Source organism: Calonectris borealis, chromosome 2 (genome assembly GCF_964195595.1).
Source record: "Calonectris borealis chromosome 2, bCalBor7.hap1.2, whole genome shotgun sequence".
Classification (NCBI taxonomy): domain Eukaryota; kingdom Metazoa; phylum Chordata; class Aves; order Procellariiformes; family Procellariidae; genus Calonectris; species Calonectris borealis.
In genome coordinates, this window is record NC_134313.1 from 165,556,464 (window position 1) to 165,568,628 (window position 12,165).

The window sequence follows — 12,165 nt, forward strand, 5'->3', positions numbered from 1 at the left end:
TCCTGCAGGCACGTTTATGCTCCCTCCCACTCTCAATCTTTTGCAGGGTCCCTGTCCAGAGATGCAGTCCCTCGAGCATCTCTCAGGGCTCTGTGCTGGAGGAGTCCAGACTGAAGCAGTCCCAGTTGAAAATAAATGAGTGGAGACTGTCATTGGAAAATTACAAGTGGTTAGAAGTCTAGGAAAAAAAAAGAAAAGCAATTTCAAAACAATGAATTACACAATCCATAATGCAATTACAAATGTAGATCAGTTTTATTTTTAAAATATTGAAGTATAAACAAAAATATAGGTTAATTCAAACTTTGGAGAAATCAGTGCCTGTTTTGTTTTCTCCCAACTCTAAACAAATGTGTTCGGGGTTTTGTTTGTTGACTGAGACTTTTGGAACAAAAATTTCTGATCAACCTGTAATAAGATTGTTTTTCCCAGCTGTACAGAACTGCCAGTGAACCAAAAAAAACCCCTCACCTGTAATGGTTTTCAGGTCTCCCTAGTTGATACGTATATATATATATACACACACACACACAGAGATAATGTGTCTTCCTGTGCAATTTGATGTCATTTCTCATCGTGTCTTTTCCAGAGTACTGTAAAGGACAACTCCATTCACTCTCCCCACAGACAGAAAAAAAGCAAGGTAAGAAACGTTAAAGATAAGCACTGTTATCTAACCAAATATTTGTGGGCTATGGTGGAGTGTGATTTAAATACCCACACAAGGCAGCGAGGAGCGCTTTCGTACTGAATATAGCTATCAGCTGCTCGGTCGCCCTTCCCCACGTTCAGAAGTTCTTCACAGATCCCAAAAAAACCCTTATTTCAAAACGTGCATTCAAAGTATGTTGGCTCATATGAAAGATTTGCATTTTACGCATGCTGCAAAATATGCTGATTTTGGTATTCCGCTTTTTTTTTTTTTTTTTAACTAATGCTCAGTACTTATTTTTAGCCGGAACAATCTGCGTGTAACAGAGTGAAATAACACCGCGCGCCATTGCTTTGAGCAACAACTAATAATATTCCAGGCATAACTCTACAGACGTAACTCCACAGGCATGCCAAGGGTCAGCAGATCTGTTTACTGAAAGGAAAGCCACCGGGATTACAGTCTCTTTTAGATAATGATTATAGGCCTCGGCTACCTTCCCTTTGGATAAATGCCAAACTAGCGCAGGTTGCAGGTATTCAGTTCAGCGTTCGGCGTCCAGGCTTCCCAAGCTAAGGAGAAAAAATGCAGAAAGTGAGGCTCAAAGGTAGGCTAAACAACGACAGTCCACCCCGCCACAGCTGCACCCTCTGTTCACTTCTGTGCCAATGCTGCTGTGAATTCGAGCTGAGCTCAGGCTGACTGAGTCTAAACAGGTCTAACTTTTGCTGGCCTCCAGCTATGGGTGTTACCCCGACCTCTGGTCCCTCAGCCTTGCTTTTTCCTCCTAACAGAGCACAGAATTTGGCTTGCTAATTCCAACAGTTTGTAAACCTTAGTTAGTCTCATGCCTCTACAAGTCTGCAAGTCGAAAGAGCTTTTTTTAAGTCTCTAGTTGTATAACTGTGCATCTATTCTTATGCAAATGATGACGTGGGGTACACTTGTGTGTCCAACAGAAGAAATCATTAATCAGACAAACGTCCTTCCCCAAGCCCTCACTCCTGTGCAGTGGGCAGCCCGTGGTGCTATCAAAAGCCCATCATGCTAGCTCACTAAAACCAGGCTGTCCTCGTCAGCTCAGTTTGACACTTTTGTTTGGCTCCCTCTCCCCATTTTCTTCTTGAGACCTCTTCACAAATAGCTCCTTGGCTTTCTCCTGCACCCATGCTCCCAGACGCTCTGCAGGTCCTCACACTGCCCTGGGAGCAGGAGGGAGAAGTTAACTTTTAGCTCGCTACTCCAAGACAGCCTTCTTCGTGTTATTCTTGTGGTCACTCTCTCTTGCTGACACAGTCCAAATTGGACATCTCTGTTACGCTGTAGCTGGACTGAATCCTGGGGACTGCAGACTAACCACCGCACATGCCTGGATTAGAGACCTTGTTTTAGAGCGCGTTGCTGTGGAACCAGAGCTAACACCAAGCCTGGAGCGTGTGCAGTGGTGTGATGCTTTGGAGTGCTGTGTGCTACTGAACCAAAGGTATGGAGCTTAGCAGGTGCATGGATTACCCTTGTTGGCTGGCTTTTTCCTTTGCCGTTCTCACTATTAACAGCCATGGGGTTGGGGGGTAAGAGATGATGCTGACGTTTAAAACTGTTTCCCTAAAGATGTCAGAAGCTCAGAAATCATCTAAAGTTGCCATCAAGAAAATGGAAGACGACTTACCTCCCCCTCCTACCCTTGGCTCAGTCCAGGTCATCGCTCCAGGGAGCCAGGATCTCAATCTACTCCCTGTGCCTCCTCCAAAGCAAGCCTTCTCCAAGTTCTACCAGCAGCGTCAAGTGAACGAGCTAAAGAGGCTCTACAGACACATGCATCCTGAGCTCAGGAAGAACTTGGAAGAAGCTGTGACTGAGGACCTGGCAGAAATGCTTAATACTGAAGATCCCAATGCACAGGCATCTGTGAACCTGGACAAAGTTCTTCCAGGAGAGGTTCAGTCCATGCGCTGGATTTTTGAGAACTGGGCACTTGACTCCATTGGGGACCATCAAGCCACAAAGAAGCTGACGGAAGAAGAGATCATTCCCAGTGGGGATGTGAAAAGTACTTCCTTGAGGTTTGAAAGCCAGTCAATCAATGGGGACAGTTTGTCAACATCAGCCAAGGTATCAGAAACGGACCTTGCCAGAGGGGATGTGCATACTGCCCGATGGCTGTTTGAAACGCAACCACTAGACTCATTAAACAAACTGTATTCGGATGAAACAGAAGTGCAGGAGGCAGTTCTCAAGGAGCCTGTCCAGGGAGGTGATGTGAAAGGTGCCAGACAACTCTTCGAAGCACAGTCCTTGGATGCTATAGGACGCTGCTGCTCCGTGGAGGAGAAGAGCATCCTACAACTCAAGTCAGAAATCCAGGAGCTAAAAGGCGATGTTAAGAAGACCATCAGGCTCTTCCAAACAGAGCCCCTCTGTGCCATCAGAGACAAAACTGGGAACATTCATGAAATCAAGTCCGTCTGCCGAGAAGAAATTCAGAGCAACACAGTCAGAACAGCTCGCTGGCTGTTTGAGACTCAGCCCCTGGATACCATCAACAAGGACACTTCCAAAGTGCAAATAATCCGTGGGATTTCATTGGAAGAAATTGGAACGCCAGATGTCAGTGGAGCAAGGTGGATATTTGAAACTCAGCCTCTGGATGCCATCAGAGAAATCACAGTTGAAGAACAGGATTTCAAGGCTTCCACGGATTTTGTCACAGGGGCAGATGTCAGTAAGCATCGGATGCTCTTTGAGACCCAGACTCTTGATTCTCTGAAAGGAGAAGTTTCAGAAAGTGTTGTAGCCAAAGAACAAGTCATTGGAGGTGATGTGAAATCTACACTCTGGCTATTCGAAACCCAGCCAATGGAAACCCTGAAAGACAATTTTGAGGTGGGACGTTTAAAGAAAGTAGAGCTTTCAGCAGAGGAGAAGGGAGATGTGAAGCAAAGAAAACATGTCTTTGAGACCTGTCCCCTTGGCAGCATCTCCAAGGCATTTGAGGAAGAAATTCCAGCCACCAGCATGGAAGAGGTAGTGAAAGGGGATGTGAAGTCTTTCAAGACCCTATTTGAGACTATCCCCTTAGACAGCATTAAGCAGGCTGATGCTGAGCCCATCACCAAAGAAGAGGAGAAGATTCCAGCTGGCAACGTCAAAGCCAACCAAATCCTGTTTGAGACAACACCTCTGTATGCCATCAAGGATAGCTTTGGCAATTTCCATGAAGTCACCTCTGTAAGCAGAGAGCAAATCATCAGTGGTGATGTCAAGAACTACAAATGGATGTTTGAAACCAGGCCCCTGGACCAGTTCGATGAAAGCACCAAGAAAGTGGATATAATACGGGGGATCACAAAACAAGAGGTGGTGGCTGGTGATGTCAGAACAGCCAAGTGGCTTTTTGAAACTCAGCCCATGGACGTCATTCACCACCAAGCCATGCAAGGTGAGGAGCATCCCTCGATGAAGCGGGAGATCTCCCAGCGGGGGGATGTGAAGACCTGCAGGTGGCTTTTTGAGACCCAACCCATCCACACCCTGTACGAGAAGGCTGAAAAGAAGCAGGAGGAGAATGGTAGTGTGCCCCAAGCTGATGTGAAGTCATACACATGGATGTTTGAGACTCAGCCCCTGGACTCCCTGAAAGGCCAGGAGGAGCAGTATTTACAAGTCAGTAAGGCATACAGTCAGGAGGAATTACAGGGAGTTGATGTCAAAACTGTCCGGCACTTGTTTGAGACTGAACCCTTGGGCGGCAGTGTTGCTGGTGAAGCTGACCGAAAGAAAACCATGCGGTACTCCAGTCGTGTGGAGATACAGTCTGGGGAAGTTTCCAGAGTGAAGGAGTTCTTTGAAGCTAAGCCCTTGGATACAGCCACCAAATCAACATCCCTGAAGGATGATGGGACAATTGAAGCTGGATCCGTGCACAAGTTCACTTGGCTCTTTGAGAACTACCCCATGGACTCACTGAAGGACAACTCTGAGGGCATCCAGGAAATCCCTCCAGAGAAGGATATCAAGGGGGGAGATGTTGGAGGCAAAAGGTTCGTATTTGAGACCTATTCCCTTGACCAAATCCATGACAAAGTGGACGAGACAGAGCTCCAGAAGATCCAGAAAGACACCATGAGCAAAGCTAATGTCAAGTCCTGCACAATGCTCTTTGAAAGCCAACCCTTATATGCTATCCAGGACAAAGAGGGGGGATACCATGAGGTCACCTCAGTGCAGAAAGAAGAAATCATGAAAGGTGATGTGAAAGGCGCCCGGTGGTTGTTTGAAACTAAGCCCCTGGATCAGATCAAGAAGGAAGAAGAGGTGTTTGTGATTAGGGCTGTCACCCAAGAGGACATCAAGAAAGGAGATGTCCAGGCTGCCCGGTGGAGGTTTGAGACAGAGCCTCTTGACTCCTTCTCAGGAGGAAAGATGTCTGTGCCCAGAACAGTAGATGATGTGCAGAAAGGAGATGTTCAGTCCAACAAGCAGCTATTTGAGTCCCAGCAAGTGGGACAGAAGAAGTACGTGAGAATGGTCAGTGTCAGTGATGTTCAGCGGGGTGATGTGAGGACATCCACCTGGCTTTTTGAAAACCAGCCTGTGGACTCCCTGTATGGGGATGCGGAGAGAGACCCATCTATCAGTACAGTGCAGAGAGAGGACAACCAGAAAGGCGATGTAAAACGCTGCACCTGGTTGTTTGAAACCCAGCCAATGGACACCCTTAAGGACCCAGAGGTGACGGCCAGTGCTGGAGCCCAAGAAGCAATCCCTCACGCAGATGTGAAAAGTACAACGTGGCTCTTTGAGAGCACACCCTTGGACAAATTTAGTGCTTCTGAAGGTGGTATAGAAACAGAACTGAAAGAAAGAACCATGAAGGAGACTTTAGAGACACTCTGCGCTTGCCAGGCTATTCAGCATGATGGGATCCTCATTGAAGCCAATGATACGGAGAGTGTGAAGATGGTGAAGTACCAGCTCAGCAGCCCAGGTGCTCCAGAGATCCTGAAAGAGGAGATTGTGGGAGGCCATTTGCAAAGGATCATGCTGCAGCTCCTGCACAGAACCAATGTGGAAGCACAGAGTCTGCTGGTGGAGGAGGACAGAGAGGGCAAGATCAAAATAAGCCCGTTGCAGCTACTGGACCAGAGTGAAGCTGTTAAAGGCAAAGAGGACTTGAGCGGAAATGTAGCTAAGGCTTTACAGGGTCTCCTCAGTCAAGATGCTTCCATCAAAAAGGGAATGGTCTTACAAGAGACAAAGTCAGGATCAGTGAAGATGACTCTCTACTCCCTCCTGTTCCATTCTGTCCAGCAGAAAGTTGTCAAGGGGGATGTGAAGTCAACGATAGGGAACCTGTTGGCTTCTTCTCAGGAGCAGAAAGCAACAGCAACCATTAAGCGTGAGGACAATGAAAAAGGAAATGTCCAGCTTTTTGCGAGCTGTATTGAGAAGGGAGATCTAGACTATCTGAAGAATCTCCAGCAGGAGTCGGAGATACAATCCCTCATCTCTTCCCAAGCAGAGCAGGGGGCAGATGAGAGTGTCCCACGGGCTGTGCAGGGGGCTAAGATACATATCTTACCAAATAAAGAACAAATAGAGAAAGTAATTGCAGAGGGTGAGCCAGGGGCCACGGAGGGAGCAGAGAAGGTATTTGCATGTGAAAGCATGGGCAAAGAGGGTGCATTAGAGAGAGAGGCTGTGCATGCAGCAGGTGTGACGGGCACCACTGTGCAATGTCTTGGGAAGACCCTGCCCACAGTGATGGGAAAGGAAGAAATTCTGTCGGGAGGGCTTAAAGTGACTACAAAGTCAATCCAAAGGGTTGCAGATGTCAGCAAGAAGGCAGAGAAAGAAGAAGCCACCACTGCCAGTTTGAAGGAACCCAAAGCTACGATGCAAGGCAAATTTCCAACTCAAGGGACGGCTCAGAGGGGAGAAGTGGCTGGAGAACAGCAGAATTTGGTGACTGGGGAAGCCAGCCAGACGCAGCCAGAAGAAAAGGCCCTTGGGAGTGATCTTCAGGCTGCAATGCAAAGCCTGAGGCTAGCAACAGCAGAAGCAAAAAACATTCAACACCATGTCCAGAGCAAGCTACAGAGGAACAGGGAAGAGGTCCACACGGCCTGCAGGCAGCAGGTAGCCAGCACACAGGGGACAGTGACCCTTCAATCAACTGTACGCCAACAAGACTCTGCAATCACCACGCAGGAGAGCACCAGCACTGCCATCAGGACTACCACCACTAAAGTCCAGGAGGCATCCAAGACCCACACAAGCGTGTCTCAGAAGAGCATAGCATCACACAAAAAGGTCAGTGCTTCAGAGGAAGTACAGGGAGGACAACTATTGAGCCAGGAAAGCCAAGTTGTGCCTAGTCGAGATTTTAGCATTAAGGATGGCCTTTATACTGCCACACCTGTGAAAACCTATATAAACCCTTTTGTTGAGCCTGATTACAAAGAGCAATCAGTGCAAGAAGAAAGAGATGTTATTATCAGAGGGGATGTACAGACAGCTATCAGAGCACTGCAAAGTGCCGCCACAGAACAGCGCCTGGTAGAAAAGGAGGATGTTGTCCGAGGTAATTTAAAAGCCACACTTCAGTCGCTGGAAAAGTCTAATGTTAATGTCTCCAGAGGGGATTTTAAAGCCGCTATGATATACAGAAATGCAGGGCAGTCCTATTCTGTGTGTAAAAAGAAAAATGAGACTCAAGTCGTTAGTAACCAGACTGCTGTAGTGGCTTCAGGGTCGCAGGCTGATAATGACTTTCCTCCTCCTCCTTCAGTTGCTGTGATGAAAGCAGAACATTGCCCACCCTCAACTAAAGCAACAAGAGAAGGTGCCCCTCCACTACCAACCAGCAAAGATGAAGCCCCAGGATGTTCTGCACTACTCCAGACCCCTCTTCTTCCCTTCTCTTCTCTATCCTGCAAACCCAGTGATCAGAGCCCTGTAGAGAAGCCCAGGACTCCTCCAAAACCAGAAATTACTGCCCCACCCAAGAAAAAACCTGTTCCCCCTCCAAAACCTGAGCACCTCTTACAAGTGGCACATTCTGCCTCTGCAAATAACAGCACAAGCAGATCAACCAAACCCATCCCTCCACCCCTGCCTCCAAAACCTCCAGGCCTGAGGGAGATCAGCAAGCCAAAGCCTCCCCCGACGGAGCTGGGATTAAGCTGCATGGAAGTACGTGAACAGTCAGGCCATGGGGAGGTTCAAGGAAAATGCTGCACTTTGGAGACATATGTGAACAAGCCTGTCACTGTTCAGGGCATGAGCCCTGAGAGAAAGCTGCCAAAAAACACTGCCAAAACCCCTCTTCAACTGGCAGAGGAAAGGTACAAGGCCAGCAAGGGAGGACAAGAAAAGGTGGAATCAGCCAGTGCTAAGACTTCAAAGCTAATAAAAAATGGACGGGTTAGTTTTGAAGTTGGGCAGGGAATGATGAGCGGGAAAGCAGCAGGTCCAAAGAGGTGCCCAGGTGAGGTGGTTCAGAGGCATATAGAGCTGTGCCAAGACGAGAACGAGTGCTCTTCAATATCACATCCAACCTGTCCGGGTAGAGCAGAGACACTTAATGTGCCAGGACAGACTGAGCCAAGCACCTCCCCTGTGGACCACACCACTCCTCCAAATAGAGGAGATGACGTTAAACAAAATGCCTCATCCAAGGTGGAAAGGGAAAGTGTGTCTAATTCTTATGGATCATGGGATAGCCAGAGAGCCGTGCAGCAGGTGAATGAGAGGAGGCAAATGTGTCATTCAATGTCCTTCCATCAGCAGCCAATTAACTCCTTTGAGGGGCAACAGCAGGGGAATAGTGGGCAATTGAAATGTCCTGATGGGGAGGCAGAGACACCTGCCCAGGAGAAGCCAGCAGTTGTTATGAGAGAAAAAAACAAAAGAGAAACAGAAGATGAGCGTCGGAAGAGGCTGTCAGTACACAAAGAGGAGATCATGAAAGGCAATGTCAAGGAGGCTATGGAGATCTTTGAGAACCTCAGGAGACAGGAAGAGCTGCAAGAGATCTTGACTCGGGTGAAGGAGTTTGAGGAGGAGACAAGCAAAGTGGACGTGAAAGCTCTGAAGAGCTTCTTTGAGAAGGTCCCTGACTGGGTTGTTTGTCAGAAGGCCAAGCAACAGGACAGGGCTGAGACACTGGCAAAGGAGGACACCGACAGTGTCTCCTCAGTGGAGTTGGTTTTTGGGGACCTGGAACGAGCAAGTGCTGAGATTATCCACTTGAAGGAGCAGACACTTGCCCGGCTCCTGGACATCGAGGAGGCCATCAAGAAAGCTCTTTATTCTGTCTCTAGTCTCAAGTCTGAGTCAGACATTGCTGGGCTCTCAGGGCTGTTCAAGGAGTCTCTGAGGAACACCCAAAGCTCTGTGAGCAGCAGCAATATCCGTAAAATCAGCATTGTCTCAAGCAAAGCCAAGCAGGAGGGAATCACGCTGGAGAGAGGGGAAGCAGCATCTGTGGAAGGTGCAAAGGCGGAAGCAGCATCTGTGGAAGGTGCAAAGATGGCAGAAAAGACCGAGGTAATCAAGGCAGAGCTAGACGTCCCCCGCCTCGTTCAATCTCGCGTCAGCTCTCCCTCCTCACCTTCCTACATCTCCATCGAGTCTGCTGCCAGAAAACCAGCAGAATCACCCAGGACAGCACATTCCCCCTGGGACGTCCCTTCACCAGACAGTCTTGACGCTCCAGGAAAGAGGGATGCTTTTGCTCAGGACAGCTTTAGCTCCTTAAACCACCCATCAGCAGGGTCTACTGGGCATGACATGACCTCCTTTGAGAAGAGACCAGAACCCGTCCAAACAAAAGTTGGGCTGAGCTCAATGAAACAGCAAACCCTTGGCAATGCCAACCATCCGATCAGTGAGAAAGAGAGGTGTCCTCTGGACACCTCCAAAGGCAGCTGCCACTGTGGGATGAAAGGAGGCTTTTCGGACTACTGCTCCCTGAATGTCCCCAGCCCGCAAAATCCGCGGAGGCAGAAAAGCATCTTGGAGCTGCAGACAGGGCCCGATGGGTCCAAGCTCTACGGAGCCACCCGGACTGTCATGGAGCAGTACGAGGAAATGGACCAGTTTGGAAACAAAATCATCACTTCATCCACCACAGTCACCAAGCAATCTGAGACACAAACATCTTCCACGTGTGACGTGGTCTCTCATCCCCAATATGAGGTATCTGCCTCACCCCTGTTTCGGAGGTACCTGAAGAGCCCAGGTGAAGACTTCCACACCAATGGCAGTTTTCAGGAGCCAGGAGTGGTCTTTGTCACCTTTGGCAACTCCAAGCCAAAGAAATAGGAGATTCTGGAGAGCAAGAGAGAACTGTATAAGACAAAAAAGAAAGTCCACAATAAAAAAATCTCCTGGTTTATCCACATTACACACAGGGATTCATCTACACCCTAAGAAGTTCTCAGGGTCATCGTCTTGGTGTTTGCATACAGCCAGGACAAATGCAGTCTGCCTTGACACTGGAGGAGAAGAGCCCTCACCTGGCCAACCCAACAGACTTGGTGCTGCTCGACAACCCAGAGCCCTGTCACTGTTAGAAGCACAAGGGAAAAATCCATCCATGGGCACCTTAGGGTAGCTTCTTCCCCTTAGAGTGTTTGGGGGTGGGGGGAGGAGGGTTGTATCGGGCTTCTCTGAACTAATGCAGGTGGGTAGGATCAATTAAAGAACCTACCAGTCCGGTCATTGGCAAACAAACACCTTTATTCTATCTTCTTTTTCTAATTTCAATATATACACACATGCTCATATTGATGGGTGGGTTGGATAGGTTTTCTCTTAGCCATTAACGAAAGAAAAGGAAAAAAAATCTTAAATTGTTGTCACTATTGGGGTTGGGGGAGGTATTTATCAGTGTATTTTTCCGTTCCTGGAAAGTACTCGATGCTACTGAAAATTGTCAAGCCAAGACCTTCAGCTATTATCAGTGCTGTTCCCCCCCAAAAAAGTTGCTATGAAAGATTCTTTACTTGAGTCAGAATGGTTACTGCTTTCCTTTCTTTATTTTCAGAATTGTAATTTATTATTCAATATATACAAAAATCTTATTTTAGATTTTCCATGCTTTCATATGTTTACTGTTTAAATTCATTTTGAGACTTTGTAAAGCAATTTTATTATGACTTTGTTTTGTACATTCTCAACTCAAGATTTTAGATATTTTGTGGCTTTTTTTTAACTTCTATTGCTGCGTTCTGAATGTAAACATTACCTCTAAAAATACTTTGGTCTGGTTGAGTTTCTTTTGTTGAGTGCTTGTTTCCTTTCAAAGTACCTAGAAATCATCTCTCAATGAACCAGTTGAATGACATATTGAGAGCACTCTAAATCACTGGAGGGATTTAGTCTACATCTTCTTTACAATGTGGGTGGATTAACAGCCCTGCGGCAAGAAGCATTCATACTCTTGTCTTAAAACTGGGTTGAGTCCAGGGTGATATACACCGCCCAATCCAGGACCCTGTGTAGGTGTGTGGAGACTGGGTAGGATGTATACACCAAGAAGGTCTGCACACTTGCCTGAACCCATTTTCTCTGTGTGAGAAGGCAGCAGAGGTGGTGTGCCTCCATAAGCCTTACATGGAGGGGCAGTTGATGAACCTGCAAGGAACATGGAGGGCAAGTTGATGAGTGCTGTGCCTCAACCCACATCACAGACTGGCCTCAGTTTGGGAATAAAGTGAGTGAGCACGGAGTTTGCTCCAGGTGTGGGAGAAGCTGAGGAGCCTACAGAGTGACTGGATGGTTTCTCAGGGTGCTGTGTCCTAGCACCTGGCTCAGACTTAGGCTACCGACCCCTGGGTCTAACTGTAGACTTTCTGGCTGGTCTATGGCAAGCCACCTCATCTCTCAGTGCATCAGTTTACTTTTCTGCAGAAGGGGACAGTAACCTCATTCAAAAAAACACCATGTTTCAGTCAAATGTTGTGGTTATAATATTTTCTTTTTTCCTCTGATGGAAAAGAGCTCACATTGATAATTGAAGAGCAGGACGCTGGGGAGGAAGGGACTGTTTCAGCATCTGTTGCTTCATACCCCTGAGTCCATAGCTAGGTTTTTAAATAGCAAATAATATCTCACATCATGCAATACCTTGTTGAAGGTATTGTAGACCAAGTAGAGGTTTTGTTTCAACCCTCAGAAAAGCAAGCACATACCCAAAGCTCGTTGGTTTGCCTCTAGGACCCCATAAATTTGAAAGCAAGATATGCCAAAAGAATATCGTTTTCAGTTCCACCAAAGAATACACCAAAGATTGAGGTAGAAGAGCAGATCGTCATAAACTGAGCATATCTGGTTTCAGGGAATCAGAAAAAATAACTGCTTAGACCTTCCCAATTGTTTTAGTAGGACCAATTGTAGAAACAGGGGAGAATTAATAATTTGGAGCTGCTCTTCAAAATTTTTCCAACACTGCTTTTTTATCCTTGATTGTTTCTCATCTTAACTTGTTTCAGGATGCCCATAACACG

At 47.2% G+C, this 12,165-nt stretch overlaps 1 protein-coding gene across 2 annotated transcripts; it reads left to right on the top strand.

Annotated features, from left to right (window-relative positions):
- Positions 1 to 2,263: 2,263 nt before the first annotated feature.
- Positions 2,264 to 10,916, top strand: XIRP1 (xin actin binding repeat containing 1). Of its 2 annotated transcripts, XM_075140812.1 has the most exons (2): positions 2,264 to 9,146; positions 9,177 to 10,916. In XM_075140812.1, the coding sequence occupies exons 1-2, from the start codon at positions 2,264 to 2,266 to the stop codon at positions 9,977 to 9,979; spliced, it is 7,686 nt and encodes a 2,561-aa protein (XP_074996913.1). In that variant the 3' UTR covers positions 9,980 to 10,916. The 2 variants fall into 2 exon arrangements, with proteins under 2 accessions (XP_074996913.1, XP_074996915.1); XM_075140814.1 differs by having other exon boundaries at positions 2,264 to 10,916.
- Positions 10,917 to 12,165: the final 1,249 nt, after the last annotated feature.